At 35.7% G+C, this 17,496-nt stretch overlaps 1 protein-coding gene across 7 annotated transcripts in view; it reads right to left on the reverse strand.

Moving 5' to 3' along the window:
* CRY1 (cryptochrome circadian regulator 1) overlaps window positions 1-17,496 on the reverse strand; it is a 102,300-nt gene that overhangs the window by 27,718 nt on the left and 57,086 nt on the right. For all 7 annotated transcript variants that reach the window (XM_054445091.2, XM_063646677.1, XM_054445090.2 and 4 more), the window contains one exon: window positions 3,088-3,196. In XM_054445091.2, the coding sequence (XP_054301066.1) occupies window positions 3,088-3,196 (109 nt within the window). The remainder of the gene's footprint in view (window positions 1-3,087; window positions 3,197-17,496) is intronic.

Below are 17,496 nucleotides of genomic sequence, written 5' to 3' on the forward strand. Positions count from 1 at the left end.
ATTAATTACCTATTAAAAATCCTCACTACTTGCTGTACTAGAACCAAAAGACCTGAGACACTAATTAAGTGACTCAGCTAGTTAATGACAGAAGAATCTTCTCCCTCAGAGAAACTGTGGTTGTGATGGTTAGGGTGAAGGTGGGGAACAATATGCTTCTAATGCTTCTAATTGTATATGCTTTTAGCCTTTTTTTTTTTTTAAACATATGCATGTTGAACCTATAAGCAAAAAGTAAAAATTGAAACATTAATTCAATAAAAAAGGAATTAATTCCCTCTATGGCTCTAGATATGGTAAATAAATCTAAAAGGAAGTTTTTATAAATGGCATTTTATACAGACTACTATATGTAGCTAAAGAAAAAATCAGAATAAAATAATAAGTACTATATGTATGTGTTCATGTATTTGTATATTAGGGCCCATGTGGAAACCCATTCCTCTCTGCCAAATTGATAAGATAGGACATCATTTAAATATAGAAGATAGTTTGGCCCAATAATGTGCTATTTTAGGCAGAAGAAATCTCAAAACAAAGAACACAAAACACTTGCTGGTTTGAAAAATGTTGGTTCAAAAACAAGTAAATAAGAATTTTGTTGTTTTAAAGCAACTAGGGCTAGGTGCTATGGCTTATGCCTGTAATCCCAGTGCTTTGGGAGGTTGAAGGAGGATTGCCTGAGGCTAGATGATTGAGACTAGCCTGAGCAACATAGCAAGATTACCAAACAAAAAAAAAAATTAGCCAAGTATGGTGGTATACAGCTGCAGTCTTAGCTACTCGATCCTGTAGTCCTAGGATCACTTGAGCCTAGGAGTTTGAGGCTGCAATGAGCTACGATGGCACCACTGCACTACAGGCAGGGCAACAGAGCGAAACCCTGTCTCCCCGGCTCCAAACAAAAAAAAGGCAACGCCACTTAGGATTCATTTTATTTATATCAAACAGATTTAGAGATAGGGTTGAAACAATTATCGACACACACTCTTATATTCATGAGTTGCTGATAAATTATTATCATTGCTTCTTATTATGCTTTCTTGATATGCTTTCTTGTTAGAACTCTCCCAAATACCTAGGTTAAATTCTAACTTGATGTATTACAGTTGTGAACACTCTTTATTGAATGTAAATTTTCACTAACATTAAATGTGTCTTTCATACAAGCAAAAAAATAAAATAAAATAAAAAGGCTAAGTAATGTTTATTTGATTCCCAGCACTGGGGATTGATCTTCTCATTCACAGAAAGGAGCTGTTCTCTTCTACATTAAGAAATACAAATAGAAACATTGCTATTTCAAAAATTTGATGACTCAAATGATTCAAGAAAAAGCAGATATACATTTATAAAGTCTAATAGTAGTTGATATGGTTTGGGATCTATGTCCTCACCGAAATCTCAAGTTGAATTATAATCCCCAATGTTGGAAGTGGGGCCTGGTGGGAGGTGATTGGATCATGGGGGCAGATTTCCCCCCTTGGTGCTCTGATAGTGAGTGAGTGCTTGCAAGATCTGTTTTTTGTTTTTTTTTTTTTTAAAGTGTGGCACCTCCCCGCTCCTTCTCTCTTCCTCCTGCTCTGGCCATGTGAAGTTCTTACTTCCCCTTTCCCTTCGCCTTCCACCATGATTGTAAGTTTCCTGAGGCCTTCCCAGAAGCCACTATGCTTCCTGTACAGCCTGCAGAACCGTTAGCCAATTAAATCTCTTTTCTTTATAAATTATACAGTCTCAGATATTTCTTTGCAGCAATGTGAGAATGGACTAATACAGTAATAAATAGGAAGGCATGAATATAAAAAGGGCAATGAGGAAACTCAGTTTCTGGTCTGGGCATTTCCATGAGCTAGTTGTATGATCTTGGGCACTCATTTACTCTCTAGGCCTAATTTTTCATTTGGAAAAATGGGAAGAGATAAGACTAGGTATCTTAAACATTTTTAAAGATTTTTAAGATCCTATTAAGTTTTTTAAAAAGCACTACAGTGCTGGGCGCAGTGGCTCACACCTTTAATTCCAGCACTTTGGGAGGTCGAGGCAAGTGGATCACCTGAGGTCAGGAGTTCGAGACCAGCCTGACCAACATGGTGAAACCCTGTCTCTACTAAAAGTACAAAATTAGCCAGGCATGGTGGCGTGCGCCAGTAATCCCAGCTACTCAGGACGCTGAGGCAGAAGAATCACTTGAACCCAGGAGGCAGAGGTTGCAGTGAGCTGAGATCGCGCCATTGCACTCTAGCCTGGGCGACAAGAGCGAGACTCCATCTCAAAAAAAGAAAAAAAAAAGCACTACAAATTCTGTATTATCGGTAAAATGTCCATTGTTACAACCTTTTGACCCAGAAAGTCTTCTAAGAATTATCCCACAAATGTACTGGCCCATGTGAGCAAAGATTCGTAAATGTGGACAAGTAGATTCACTGGCATTTATATTAGCAAAAGGCCTACAGAGAAAATAATTAAACGTTCAGTAGAAAGCTAGTTTAAAAAATTATAGCCATCTACAAAATGGAATACTATGAAGTCATCTGAAAGACCGAGGAAATGATATGGAAGAACTTCCAAAAGATATGGTTATGTGAACAAAGCATGGCAGAGAATGGTGTGTACAGGGTGTCATTTTAACTTTTAACAAAGGGGATAGTAACACAGACACAAACACATGGATAGGCGTGTGTGTGTGTGTGTGTGTGTGTATACATATATATATACACAAAATATGTGTGTGTGTATATATATATACAGAAAAAAATTCTTGTTTATGCAAAGAATATTTCTAATTGGATAAACAAGAAACTGGAATTGGATACATAAGAAACTAGTAGTAGCTGTTGCTTCTGGGAGGGGAACTAGCAGTTTAAGGTGGAAGAAAGATTGAACTTTTCATTGTAAACTATTTTCTCACTGTCTGATTTTTACCATGTATAGCTTTTTCATTAAATAAAGAAAAAAAACCCACAAAATTTTTACTTGAAAATACTTACTTATATTCTGTACATTTTCAATTAGTCAAAAAACCTTATTTACCAAATATGTAATATTATCTGAGAAAAGATTGTTTTATGCAAATATTTTTCAAATTACCTTGAAAAGCCTGGGAAACACATCTGCTGGTTGTCCACGAATCACAAACAGACGGGAGTTTAATTTTCGTAGATTGGCATCAAGATCCTCAAGACACTGAAGCAAAAATCTAGAGAGAAGAAAGTATTATTTAAATTATTAAAAATATATATTTAGAAGACTAAATTATTACAAAGTCATGTTATTCTAAAAGTTGAAATGCCAACCTATCATCTTATTACCTCCTATTGATATATACTTTTTCAAAAAACCATACTAATATATATTTTTTAATTATAGCACAAATTACCTAGTATTTTAATAAAATACTGAATAAAATCACTAATTTTCATTAAATAAAAGTGACTATTAGCAAAAATTTAATTTGTGAACATAAAAACATATAAAGAAGTATCAAAGCAATTAAATTGGTTTCATTGTTTAAACTTGATGAAATATTTTCTATATGAAAATGGCTTTTCATACAGAAAGGAAAACTTGAAAAATCTAGAATATCTTCTGCTAGGGGGAAAAAACCGGAAACATCCTACGTAATGAATAAGCAAGTGAATAATTTAAGAATATCATGGTAAAAAGGAATCTGAGGGGACAAAAAAAAAAGATTATGAGTACTTTTTTGTAATAGTGTAATAATTTAAGAGATTGAAATCATAACGCCCATTTTCAAGTTTCTAATTTATTAAAAAAAGAAACTAATAAGTAGATGCCAAATTACGTGGTTATTAATTCTCTGAGTGTAGAAAATGCCAGAATAACTTCTAAAAAAAAAAAGAAAAGGTTTCATGGAGTTGGGGTGGAGATTATAGACTTTTTCAATGAAATAATTAGTAACAAGGCTTTCACATGACAGATATCTAAGAAAATTCTGGGGCAGTACCAGAAGACTGCTTACTGTGCATCTTCTGTTGCGAAGAAATGGAACATTCCCAAGAGCAAATTTAAAAGAGATGTCACCCATGGAAGGTCCAATCTTATTATTTGATTCATGTTAAGTTTCATCTAGATTCTGTTCTTTTCAGCTGGACGTATCTTATTTCCTATTTTGCTTCTTTTATGTTTTTGATATTAAGGTTAAGTATTTGTCTGCCTTTTTCACAGGCCACATGGTCTTTCAGAATAGTGATTATCTCTTACTTGTGAAGAGGAGTGATTAAGAAGCAGGGAAATGCATATTCTAGAAGTGCACTATCTAATATGGTAACCAAAAGGCACATGTAGCCATTTAAATTTAAGTTAGTTAAATTTAAAAATCAGTTCCTTAGTCACACTTGCCACATTTCAAGTCCTCAACAGCCACATGTATAGCTGGTAGCTACCATACCGAACAGTATAGCTACAGAACATTTCCATCATTGCAGAAAGTTCTACTGGACAGATTGTTCTAAAAAGTTGCTTGGTCGAGATCATTTTGTTCTCTTTACCCATTCCGATACCATCATTTCACCAAATAAGTCTTGTTGATTTTTTACAACTGTAGTTATTAGTGACATAAGTACACTAGTCAGGTCTGACACTTCTTCCTCTTTAGGAGCGCCATCTGTACAGCTTGAAGAGTCACGGTGCTATATTTTTATGAGGATGTTAAAGACATCCCACCATTTCACCTTAGGAAGTCTCATGGGTTTCCAAGTAGGAAGCAAACCTTTCTATCCCCACATTTATATTTTATCACATCCCTTTTCTGCCTTGGTTTGGAGTCACCTCCCTAACACCTGATCCCCACCCTAACCCACCACTACCAATGTACAAATATTTCAGGGGAGAAGACTGTTGTTGTTAGATGGATAGTGATATAAAAGCATTGGAGTTTAATAAAATTATCTCCAACTATGAATAATTTATCATGTCTGGTGACAAATGTTTATTGGGAAGCATCTAATTTTATGTATTTGCTTGGCAAGAAGAGTTACTAGACAGAACAAAGATCGAAGAGTTTTTACACAGATCAAAAATTAAGAAGTTGAAAGAACTAGCAATTTTAAGTTTTCTTAAATTGAAACAGTACAAAACTTAAATGTCCTAGAGGGGTAATCTAAGGCCATAATAATCCCCTAATCTCTGTTGTACCATTAGTTTCAAAATCTTCCCCACCAGAAGTGAGGAAGAACTGAGAACAGCAAGAGTTCTCCATATTCAACTTTTTGGTCAAAACAATTCTATGTGGTACAAGAGTTCAATGACAGTAAGATGGGAAAAGAAATAAACCAAAAGGACATGATTAATTCATAAAATGAAGAATTAAGTATGGATTAATTAATAATCTTTCCCTTTCTTAATAGGTTGAATAAGCATTCTGAATGCTTTTAATAAACACTTTTTTTTTTTTTTTGGAGACAGGATTGTGCTCTGTTGCTAAGGCTGGAATCATGGCTCACTGCAGCCTTGACTTCTCCCACCTAAGCCTCTAGAGTGACCGGGACCACAGGCATATGCCATCACGCCCAGCTAATTTTTGTAGTTTTTGTAGAGGTGGGGTCTCCCCACGTTGCCCAGGCTGGTCTTGAACTCCTGGCCTCAAGTCATCCTCCCATCTCAGCCTCCCGAAGTGCTGGGATTATAGGCATGAACCATCACAGGCCTGGCCTTAATAAACATTATATGAACCAAACAAATGCACAGAATGATATGGACTAAAGTAATGTGTTACAACAGGAAAAGTTTTGAAACCTAAGAATTAATTTTGTTTTGGTACTTCATGAAACAAAGGACTAAAAGCTGTATTTAAGTATGGTGTTCTTCTTCCACAGATATAATTTACATCTCTCATTTCACATAAAAGTTGCACAGATTTAAAAAATAGAAGCACTTAAAAAATAATATAGGTACTTCGTAATCAAATATTTTAAGTAGAAAAGACTCCAGAAGAAAAGCAAAAGAGAAGGCTAAAGTAGAACACACTATGATGCTATTCTTTGTTATAAGGCTTTTAAAACTATTTGCATATATTACTTTGATAAAATAAAATTTACATTGCTTGTATCTACTTTTGTTTATATGTGCACAAGAAAATAACTGGAAAAATACTTACCAAGCTATTAATCATATCTCCCCCTTAGGGAGTGGGGGTTTGAGATAGGGGTGAGAAACAGAGAAACAAACACATTTTTTTAGCTTCAAAAAAAAGTTTAAAATTGATAATTAGCATACATTCCTTCAACGTAGAAGAAAAACGAGATATACTACATGTGTATCTGGTTTAATACATGGTGAACATCTTTTCGAGGCAATGGACATACTTTTACAGCATCAATTTTCATAGTTTCATAGTACTTCATTGCACAGATGTCCTATAATTTAACAAGTCTATCAACAAATTACTATCTTTAAATCAATCCTGAAAAGTCCTATCTAGCCTCCTCATCTGTAAAATTGGGACAGTAATCGGACCTGTCTCATAGCATTGTTCGTGAGATTAAATAAATTAACATATGCTCTTAGAATAGTGCCTGCCCATAGTAAGCACAATTATATGTTATCTATTACTTTTTAGTGTTCTCCTTCCTTTCCACTTGTTTTTGCTACAATAATTCTAGTTCATATTATCTCTTGCTTGTATTTACTGAAATGCCTTAAAATAGATCTGCCTACTAACAATCTCTCTCCATTCTAATTCATTTTATATGCAATTCCAAATCTTCATGAGGCACACCTTCCTATACAAAGGTTTTCAATGACTCATTCCCTATACAACACACAACAAATCATTTTGCTTGGCTACTAACCTAGGGTTCTAGGTTGATTTCCTACCTCACACCCCTTTCTCTCACACCAAACCAAACTTCTCTTTCAGTACACATTCAATCTCCTGGAATGTGCTCCAGGGCCTTTCCTTGGCTTGGAATACCTTTCCCAATTCCCATCCCTTTAAGTTCATATCCCAGTAACCTTAAATCTTCCAGCTTAAAGTCACTTCTACATCTTCTGAACCTCTGAGGTACATTATGTCCTTCAGAGGATGAAAAAATTTTACCTCATATTATACATATTATATATATATATATAAAATAAAACCTCCTCCTGATGGATTTCAAATTAAGTCAGTCTCTCCCCATCTCTCTCTTTCTGAGACAGAGTCTTGTTCTGTCGCCCAGGCTGGAGTGCAGTGGCACGATCTCAGCTCACTGCAGCCTCCACCTCCCAGGTTCAGGCAATTCTTGTGCCTCAGCCTCCCAAGTAGCTGGGATTACAGGAGTGTGCTACCACACCTGGCTAATTATTTCTGTATTTTTAGTAGAGATAGGGTTTCACCATGTTGGCCAGGCTCATCTTGAACTCCTGACCTCAGGTGATCCACCTGCCTCAGCCTCCCTAAGTGCTGGGATTACAGGCATGAGCCATCAGGCCTGGCCCTAACTACAGTTTTCTTAATCTATATTTTGGTTTCTATATTTGGCAGACAAATCTCATTATGTGCCTTGTATAATTTGTTGAAAAGATTAGAAACAGGATTAAATGACCTAGTAGGGATGTCTTGTATAACTGTTGAAAGGATTAGGAGCCTCATAAAATCACCTAGTAGAGTCTCTAGCACATGGTAGATATGTATCAAACAGAAGTTGTTATTTTCCCTTGAGAATAATTCCTGTTTTTTTTTTTTTAAAGAAAACACCCCATGCATTTCTATATGTAACTACTTGGGCATGACAAAAGAAAACATGAATTAGTTGGATGCCTATACCTGTATAAAGAATTACTTTGAATTCGTAACTTCATCTGAATGTGACTTTGAACTACTATTTGAAGGAAACCTTTCCCAGTAGCAAGGTCAATATGACTATAAATATTATAAAACAAGGTACAATGCAATTAAGACTCAACTAATCTCTAAGCATATAATTTTTCCTTGATAATACCTCCAACAGCCCAGGTTCAAAGTATCAACTCAGTGATGCGTGTGATTTCTTTTTAATGCTGAATGAATAATGTTACTTCAAAACTATACAAAATCTAATGCTCAATCCTTTACCCTTAGCTGGGAAAAGGATTAGATCTGTTAGAGTTCAGATTCAGTGTGTTCCAAAGAACACACCAAGTTCGACTTTAATGTAATTGAAATGCATGTGCTCTGGGACACTCAATATTGAATGAAATGAATGATTTATTTTTAATATATTCCACTGAAAATACATATGATATCATCTTAACAGGAACATACTTTCAGACCTTCTCTAATTTGGCATATATATTATTTTCTTGAACTACACTCATTTGAAGGCTCAGTTAATACTGCTATTAACTACATACAACAGGTTGCTTTTTAAATAGGCCAAATGATAGTAAAACTCACTACATCCCTTCATGTAATTGTATTGCCTACATAGAAGCACAGTCCTCATATTATTTAATTACAATACTGAACGCACCACTTTAAAATAAATTGAAGAGCTATTAGGTGACAAAATATATATTTCTTCAATTTAAACATTTTAAGGATGTTTTTTTCTCCAGAGATCACTATCTATTGCTGTTATTTTAAAAATTATATGCAGTAAGCTTCCTTATACTACTTCCAAAAGATGACTTCAACATGAATCAACAGAAATATTTTCCTAAAGTAGGTCACTGCTATAGCAACCAGTGGACGGTTTAGTATACTCCATCACAATGACCTACTTTCCAGTCTGTGCTAGAACAGCTTTATATAACTAGAATTTCTAGTTCTGTCTATGAAATAGTCCAAAAAGGCAATGGTAAGATACAACATAATCCTATTGCTGCTGAACACAAGGCATTAAGAACATGTATCATGCCAGAATAAAGCCATGTGGTTCTGTATGCTAGTTTGTAAAATATACCTTACACACTCAGCAATAAAAACTACACTTACAATATCTAAACAAGAACAACTCATTGCTGACCCCAAATAGCTGATTCAAAGAATATAAACTAAAATCACTAAAACTACAAGGAGAATAACCTTATTATCCACATAAAACAAGAGTTAAATGTAGAAAAAATTAAAGTTTTGTATACACCATCATAAAGAAAAAAAATGGGGATTCTCAGTCATTAACCAACGTCTGTTATATTTTATTAGAGATTTAAAAAAATAACAATTTGTGTGTGTGTAAATTTAATAAAATTTACATATGCTCTTTTTTCTGGTTTGTTACAAATTTTTAGTGCTTTCATCTAACTTAATTTTATCTAAATTGTCTGGATATTTGTGATACACACTTTCCCTGAAGATAAGAGTTTAGTGTTCAGTAAAGATGAAATATATATTTTAAAAGCAAACTTTGCATTTGCCACACTCTAAAAGCCATAAACCAGTAGACCTATATCACTTTTTATAAATAATATTTTGCAATGCCCTCTTTTAAATCCTGAAATAAAAGACCTAGATAATATAACATATCCATACACACAATTTTAAAGCATTAATATCATGCTCTAATTGAAACATATAGGAGAAATTAAAGGAAAGTCATTTATATTTTAAAAAGAAGTAACATGTATTTCTAGAGGTAAATATGTGGGCATGATATAAGGAGACAATGAATTAAAACTCAGTGTCCATACCTACATACAGAATCATTTTAAATTTAACAGCTACAAAATAGACTAATACAGCTGTGTGATTGGTGACTCAAACACCATACACCATGAGTGATATTGTCTTTGGTGATGTGATTTTCTGAAATATTGACCAAGACAGGAAAGTTCAGGAAAAAAGCAAAGTACAATCTTTCCTTTATTTATATAGGTGATAAATACATTCCAGGAAAACTCAGTGTATATTAAAATTGTGTAAAAAATACCTACTGTTTATACATAAAGATTTAGGCTCTAGGTTCAGACAATTATGAATAAGTTTTTCACTTACATTAAACATCTGGAAGAACATTTGAAATTTATGTGGAACTCAGAAAAACTTATTTTATTTACTTATTTACTTTAGAGACAGGGTCTCGTTATGTTGCCCAGGCTGGCCTCAAATTCCTGGACTCAAGTGATCCTCCCATCTCGGTTCCTGAATAGTCGGGACTATGTGCATGCACAGTATGGCACCTAGAGACAACTATTTATTTTGAGGGATTACTCTGAGTACTGAAAGAAATCTTCCATTCTTGGCTTCTCCTTACTAATTCCACTAGCACCTTCCAATCATTGTGACAACTGGCCGGACACAGTGGCTCATGCCTGTAATCCCAGCACTTTTGGGAGGCCAAGGTGGGTGGATTGCTTGAGCGCAGGAGTTTGAGACCAGCCTGAACAACATAGGGAGATCTCATCTCTACAAAAAATACAAAAAAACTAGCTGGGCGTGGTGGCGCATGCCTGTAGTCCTAGCTACTTGGGATGGGCTGAGGCAGGAGGATCAATTGAGCCTGGGAGGTTGACGCTGCATTGAGCTGGCTGTAATCATGCCACTGCACACTGTACTGCATGCAGTCTGGGCGACACAGTGAGATCTTGCCTCAAAAAAAAAAAAAAAAAAAAAATCAATCATTATGACAACCGAAAATTCCTCTACAAAATTTCTAAAATGCCTTTAAAGGAGTGATACTGTTAATTACTTCTATAATTTCAATCACTGATTTATGAGTCATACAAAGATAAATGAGGTTCCAATACTCACAGAGCTTAAAACCTAAAAAAGTAACCTGAATATGTATATTATGTAAATAAATACTACAGAACTGGCTATGGTAGAATAAAACATATAAAATACAAATAGATATCACTAATATGCTCTGAAAAATCAGGTGGCAGAAATCATTTCTGGATTTTTCTTTCCTTGTTTTGATATGGGGAGCGGCTTGGGCAAAAATTTCAAGGATGTGGTGGTGATGGTAGGTAGTGACCCTGAAGTATCAATACAATAGCTGGAGATAAGGAAGGAGAATTATTGGCCACTGGACTGTAGCCTGTAACTAGGCCTTGTTCGCCACTTCCCACTGTCCAATTCCTGACGTATAGCAGGAGTTCAATAAATATCTATCTATGACTAAATAAATTAATGAAAGCAGAAGAAAGGGATTTTAAAGGCTTGATTCAACAGTCAATGAAGAAGGAACATGAATGGGAAAGAATATTCTCTGAATGTCTATTGTGCTGGATACTTTACATATATTATATTCCCAACAATTTTACAAGGTATCTCATTTTAAAAATGATGGAATCTGAAACTCACCAAGGACATTTCCAAACCCAGGTAAACAATGAAGCAGAAAATTTAATCTGGATGTCTCTGACTCCAAACCATAGTGCTCTTTGTACTACATAATGTGACTTTCCTACAGAATATGTAATAATCTAAGATGTTTTAGGAAAATTAATTTGACAGCTTTAAGAACATAACAATGACTAGTATACAGTTTTTGTCCTCAAGCTGAGGAATAGGCGTGTGTATCAATTAAGAAGAATTTAGGATATACTATGGTAACAAATCAGTCAAAACAGGTCACATGGCCAAGTTAGTCTTCAAAAAGGCAGGAAAACATAATCTTCTTGCAGGAAGGGACACTGAATAACAGTGTACAGTAATGATATCTACCACAATAGCTAAGCTTTGATATTATGTGCCATGTGGTAAATTTTATTATGAAAAGTGTATTATGGTAGCCCAGAAGAAACCTAACTGTGTGGGGGTGGGGAAGGGGGCAGGGGAAGGCACAAGGAAGAAAAGATTTGAGTAGAGTTTAGAATTAATAGGTGTTGCTTAAGGTGATAAAGCAGAAATGGGCAACTAAAGCAGAAAAAATAGTATGTATGCTTAAATCACAGAAACTCAAAAGAGCTGGGGGTTGGGGGTACCTGGGGAAGGACTGTAAGTATTATGCTTTCTATACTAAGTTGTATATTCTCCCCAACACAAGCTTTAACATTTCAAAATATATTCAAATCAATGTCAAAACAAACCTGTTGTCAACTTCTGTTGTTGACAGTACACCGGATTAAGATAACCTAACAGAAATAACTAACAAACTGAGAAACAACAACAACAAAAGAAAAGTTCTTAAAATAATTCACTGGGTTGTCCAAAAAGCAAGAAGGCATAACAGGTCACAGGGAGCTAAAGTCAGCTTTAGCCCTGAGGATTTCTGCAGAGCCTGAGAACTCTGAGCTTCATCTGGGTTGAAGAGGACAGGAGACAAAGCCCAAGACCCACCCAAAGTAAGTAAGCTAATAATAGATTCAATATAAAGCCTGGGCTTCCAAAAGCTTTAGTAAATAAGACATAAATCTTTTTTTTTTTTTTTTGCTTATTATACCCAGACTGCTCTGAAAGATACAAATCTTAAGTCACAGATGAAGACTACAAAGAAACTTATCTGTCTCTAGCCAGTTTGGGATGAAAGAAAATAAAATTTCTCCCTGAATGGAAAGGAAAAAATAGTAACTTTACAGTAGTGAATACTGACAAGTACTACCTTAACCACACAATCAGAGTCAACATCACCAGTGATAGGTCAATCATGTTGATACTATGTTCACTCTGACTTGATGTGATGAGAAAACCATTTCACCTTTGTGGTATTGTCCTCCAAACCCCCATAACCCTAGTTTAATTATAAAAAAAAATCAGAGAAACTCAAATTGAGGGCCATTCTACAAAACATTTGACCAGTACTCAAAACCACAGAGGTCATTAAAAATAGAGAAAGCCTGAGAAACTGTTACAGAGGAGACAAAGGAGACATATGACTAGATGCAGTGTGGTATTCTAGATGGGACTGTGGAAAAGAAAAACTTAGTGGAAATCTGAATAAAGTCTGGAGTTTAGTTAGTACTATGGTTTCTTTTTCTTTTCTTTTTCTTTTGAGATGGAGTTTCGCTCTTGTTGCCCAGGCTAGAGTGCAGTGGCACGATCTTGGCTCACTGCAACCTCCGCCTCCCGAGTTCAAGCGATTCTCCTGCCTCAGCTTCCCAAGTAGTTGGGACTACAGGCATGCGCCACCATGCCTGGCTAATTTTGTATTTTTAGTAGAGACAGGGTTTCGCCATGTTGGCCAGGCTGGTCTGGAACTCCTGACCTCAGGTGATCCACCTGCCTCGGCCTCCCAAAGTGCTGGGATTACAGGCATGAGCCACCACGCCCGGCCAGTACTATGGTTTCTTAGTTTTAATAAAAGCACCATGGAAATGGAAATGTCAATATTACAGGAAACAGGATACAGAGCATACAGGAACTCTGTGTATTATCTCTGCGTATTTTCTAAAAATCTAAAATTATTCAAAAAAATTTTATTAAAAAAATCCTCCGAGAATGAATCACCTCAACGCAAATTCATGGAAAGTACGTGGTCCCAAACACCTCAAGCATGACAATGCGTTTAAAGTGGTCACAGGCTTGGTGTGCCCTGAGATAACTGTTACAGACACACACACACACACACACACGTCACAAATCCTCTCTGTATTCTCAACTTTAAAACTCAGACTTCAGGCCAGGCACGGTGGCTCATGCCTATAATCTCAGAGCCCACGAGTTCTAGACCAGCCTGGGCAACATGGAGAAACCCTGACTAAATTAGTAGGGCATGATGGCATGCACCTGTAATCTCAACTACTCGGGAAGCAAAGGTGGGAGGATCGCTCAAGACCAAGAGGTCAAAACTACAGTGAGCTGTGATCACTTCCCTGCACTCTAGCCTGCATGACAGAGCAAGATCAATTTTAAATTGGTATCATTTATATGTTTTGAAATTAGAAAATACTTGAAGACTTGAAATTAAGAAAAAGAGCAGAATAAATCCTTAAAAAGTAAAAAGAAGAAAATGATAGAGAACAGAAATTAGTGAAAACAGAACACAAATTCGTAAGAGAAACAGCAAAGCCAAAATGTATTATATGAAGAGACAATAATATAAATGTCCGACAAGAATAATTAAGAAAAAAAATGGGAGAGGGAAGAGTAAGAAAATGTTAAGAATTTTTTAAAAAGTGGGGACATAATCTCAGATACTGCAGGGATTAAACAGAAAATAAATAACTTTATGCAAACAAATTTGAAAACTTAGATGAAATAAATTCCTTGCTAAAACTGACTCAAGAAACTTAAAACTTACCAAAATGGACTCAAGAGTAAAGAAAGAACAGGAATAGTTCTAAGTCACTAAATAAATTGAATCCATAGCTTAAAATCTTACAAGAAAAACATAAGAGTCAGTTAGCTTTACAGATGAATTCTACAAAATATTCAAGGAATAGATAATTCTATTTTTACAAAGGATTCTAATCTCATAAAAAGGATAGACAGAAAAGGAATATTCAACTTATTTTATGAGGTTAGATTTACCTTGACACCAAAACCAGACACAGTATAAAAGAAAATTATAAACTAATTTCACTCATGAGCATATTATAACAGTAAACCAAATCCTGCAATATACAAAACATATTATATATCATGATCAAGTTGGGCTTATCCTCAGAAAGTTAAATCATTTAATATTTACAAATTGGTTACTGTAATTCACCTCATTCATAGACTAAAGAAGAAAAACTATATAACCAATTGACAAGATGTATAAAGAGTAGCAACAAAATCTCAATTCCCTTTAGCTTCAATAAACTAGAACTAGCAGGTAACATCCCTAATCTGAAAAAGGGTACCTGTAAAAATACTTAGGGAACATCACATGTAATAGTGAAATGTTGAAAGCACTTCCTTTAAGATCAGAAAGAAGACAAAGATGCCCGCTACCACTGCTTCTCTATTCAATATAGTAGGCCTAACTAATGTAGTGCAGGTTGAGCATCCCAAATCTCAAATGCTTCAAAATCCAACACATTTTGAGTGCTGACACTGTCAGAGGCATTTGAACCAGAGTGACTCCATCTTAAATAAGGCCTTGGTAAAATAAGGCTGAGACCTGCTGAGCAGTACTTCCAGGAAGTTAGGCATTCTTAGTCACAGGGTGAGACAGGAGGTGGGCAGGACTGGTATCACAAGATACAGGTCACAAAGACCCTGCTGATAAAACAGAATGCAGTAAAGAAGCTAGCCAAAACCCACCAAACCAAGACGGAGACAAAAGTGACCTCTGGTCATCCTCATTACATATTATACACTAATTATAATGCATTAGCATGTTAAGACACTCCCACTAATGCCATGACAGTTTACAAATGCCAAGACAACATCCAGAAGTTACCCTATATGGTCTAAAAAGAGGAGAAATCTTCACTTCTGACAACTCCCCACCACTTTTCTGGAAAACTCATGAATAAGCCACCCCTTGTTTAGCATATACTCTTGACTGAGAATACTCAGTCAAGAAACCCATGCTGCTGCTCTGTCTATGGAGTGGCCATTTTTTGTTTCTCTACTTGTCTAACAAATACGCTTTCATTTTACTCTGTGGACTTGCTCCAAATTCTTTCTTAATTGAGTTCCAAGAACGCTCTCTTAAGGGCTGAATCAGAAGCCCATGTCTGGTAACATGACATTCAAAGGAAATGCTCCAATGAGTTCGGTTGCTCAACTAGTAATGTCAATATTCAGAAATATGGGGAAAAATCTTAAATCGAAAACATTTCTGGTCCCAGGCTTTATGGACAAAGGATACTCAACCTGTAATGGAAGAGGAAGAAATAAAAGGTATAAGGATGGGAAAGGAAGAAGCAAAACCATGATTATTTATAGATGATAGGCAAATAAGTACTATCGATACAGACAAAAATAAATACATAAATAAGCGTTTCAAAGGATTAAAATCACTTAATTTCTGGCATCAATTAGATTAATATAATCCTTGTAACTTATGCCTCTCTGATCTCAAAAATCACACAGAGCTATTTATAGTCTAGAAATTGTATTAGTTCTTGTCTAACTTTAGAAATCACTGCATTGTGACTCTACCAGGTTAGACCAAATAAAGTATAAGATATACTTCTAGAATTTAAAGGATCCACATACAACTAAAGTAACATCTGCCTAACATGTGTTCAAAAACATGCTGTCCCAGATCTATGAATAATGCTTTTCTGTAGTCTAACAGCCCTATTTCAAATTTCTGTCCTTCAAAAATATATTAATAACGCTGAAAAATTATTCCACTTTTTTTGATCTATGACCTAGCACATGTAACTATTCAGGTCTGTTTGAAGTTTGGCCAATGGTCAAGATTTTTCTCATACTGACATTACTGCAAAAATTTAGTCACTTATGCAATCTATCCAGTAATGTATCTATTAACAATTTATTGAGAGCCTATTAAGTGTCAGACATTGTTGTGGTCCCTGGTAATAAAGCAGAGAACAAAATTAAGTGCCTGCTATCATGAGGTTTGGATGTTAGATGATAATTATGATGATAATGATGATTACAGCTGCAAACATTTAGAAAGTGTGTATAAGACACTGCTGTAAGCACTTTAAATGTTTATACTCAATAACCCTTTGATATAGGTACCTCCTCCATTTCAAACGAGGAAACTGAAACATATAAAGGTTAAGTAATTTTCCCAAGGACACTTGAATAATAAAGTGGCAAAGCCACAATTTCAAACCCAGTCAGCTTGGCTCCAAATTCCAAGCTCCTTGAACCATACAGTATTTCAGTGCTGATAATTTTTATGGAGAAAACTAAAACAGAGTAGAAGGATACTGGGGGGTATAATTTTATGCAAAGCAGTCACAGAAGGATTTATTCATATCCTTCCATTTATTAAACATCTCCCTTTGAAGACTGCCTCAGACCATCTCCTCCCACAGTCTTCCAATCTCATTTAATTCCATCCTTCAAGTTAATCAGGGCAAAGACTCACCTGGTTGGTCAGAATAGAACAGGGTTATGCTGCAGTAACAAACAACCTCCCAAATCAGTGGCTTGACAAAACAAAAGTTTTCATCTTGCTCATGCTGAGTTCACTGCAGCTCCGGCTAGTTATCTTCTAATGGTGACTTTACCATCCCAGCTATTATGACCTTGTGGTTCTATAATTTCAACACAAGGCCTCCTCCACAGCAGGGGAAGAACTGGGAAACATACAGGGCTTTACACTGCCTTCGCCAAGTACTTCGTCACACAATTCATTGGCCAGAAAGAGTCGCACAGCCTCGCCAGACTGCAAAGAGAGCTGAGAACTGAAATATTGCATAGCCCAGGTAAGAAAGGTGAATTGGATATTGGTGAACACTACCACATCATCCTTGACCTCTCTTTGTTTCATAGTCCACATCTAAAACTCTGGCAAATCTTAACAGCTATATGTTCAAAATACATCCAGAATCTGATTACTTCTGACTGCCTTTACCTCTACAGCTCAGGTTCAATTCTTCATCATTTCTGACCTAGATGATTCCACTGGCCTTCTATCTGATCTCACTGCTTCCATACTTGTCCTTACTGCCATCCAGTCCAGTCTTCACCCAGATGCCAAGTGGTCATGTCATCTCTGTGAACAAAGTCTCCAACTGCAATGACTTCCCAGCCCATTTAAAGTAGGTGGGGTTTTT

Source organism: Pongo pygmaeus, chromosome 10, assembly GCF_028885625.2.
Source record: "Pongo pygmaeus isolate AG05252 chromosome 10, NHGRI_mPonPyg2-v2.0_pri, whole genome shotgun sequence".
Classification (NCBI taxonomy): Eukaryota; Metazoa; Chordata; class Mammalia; order Primates; family Hominidae; genus Pongo; species Pongo pygmaeus.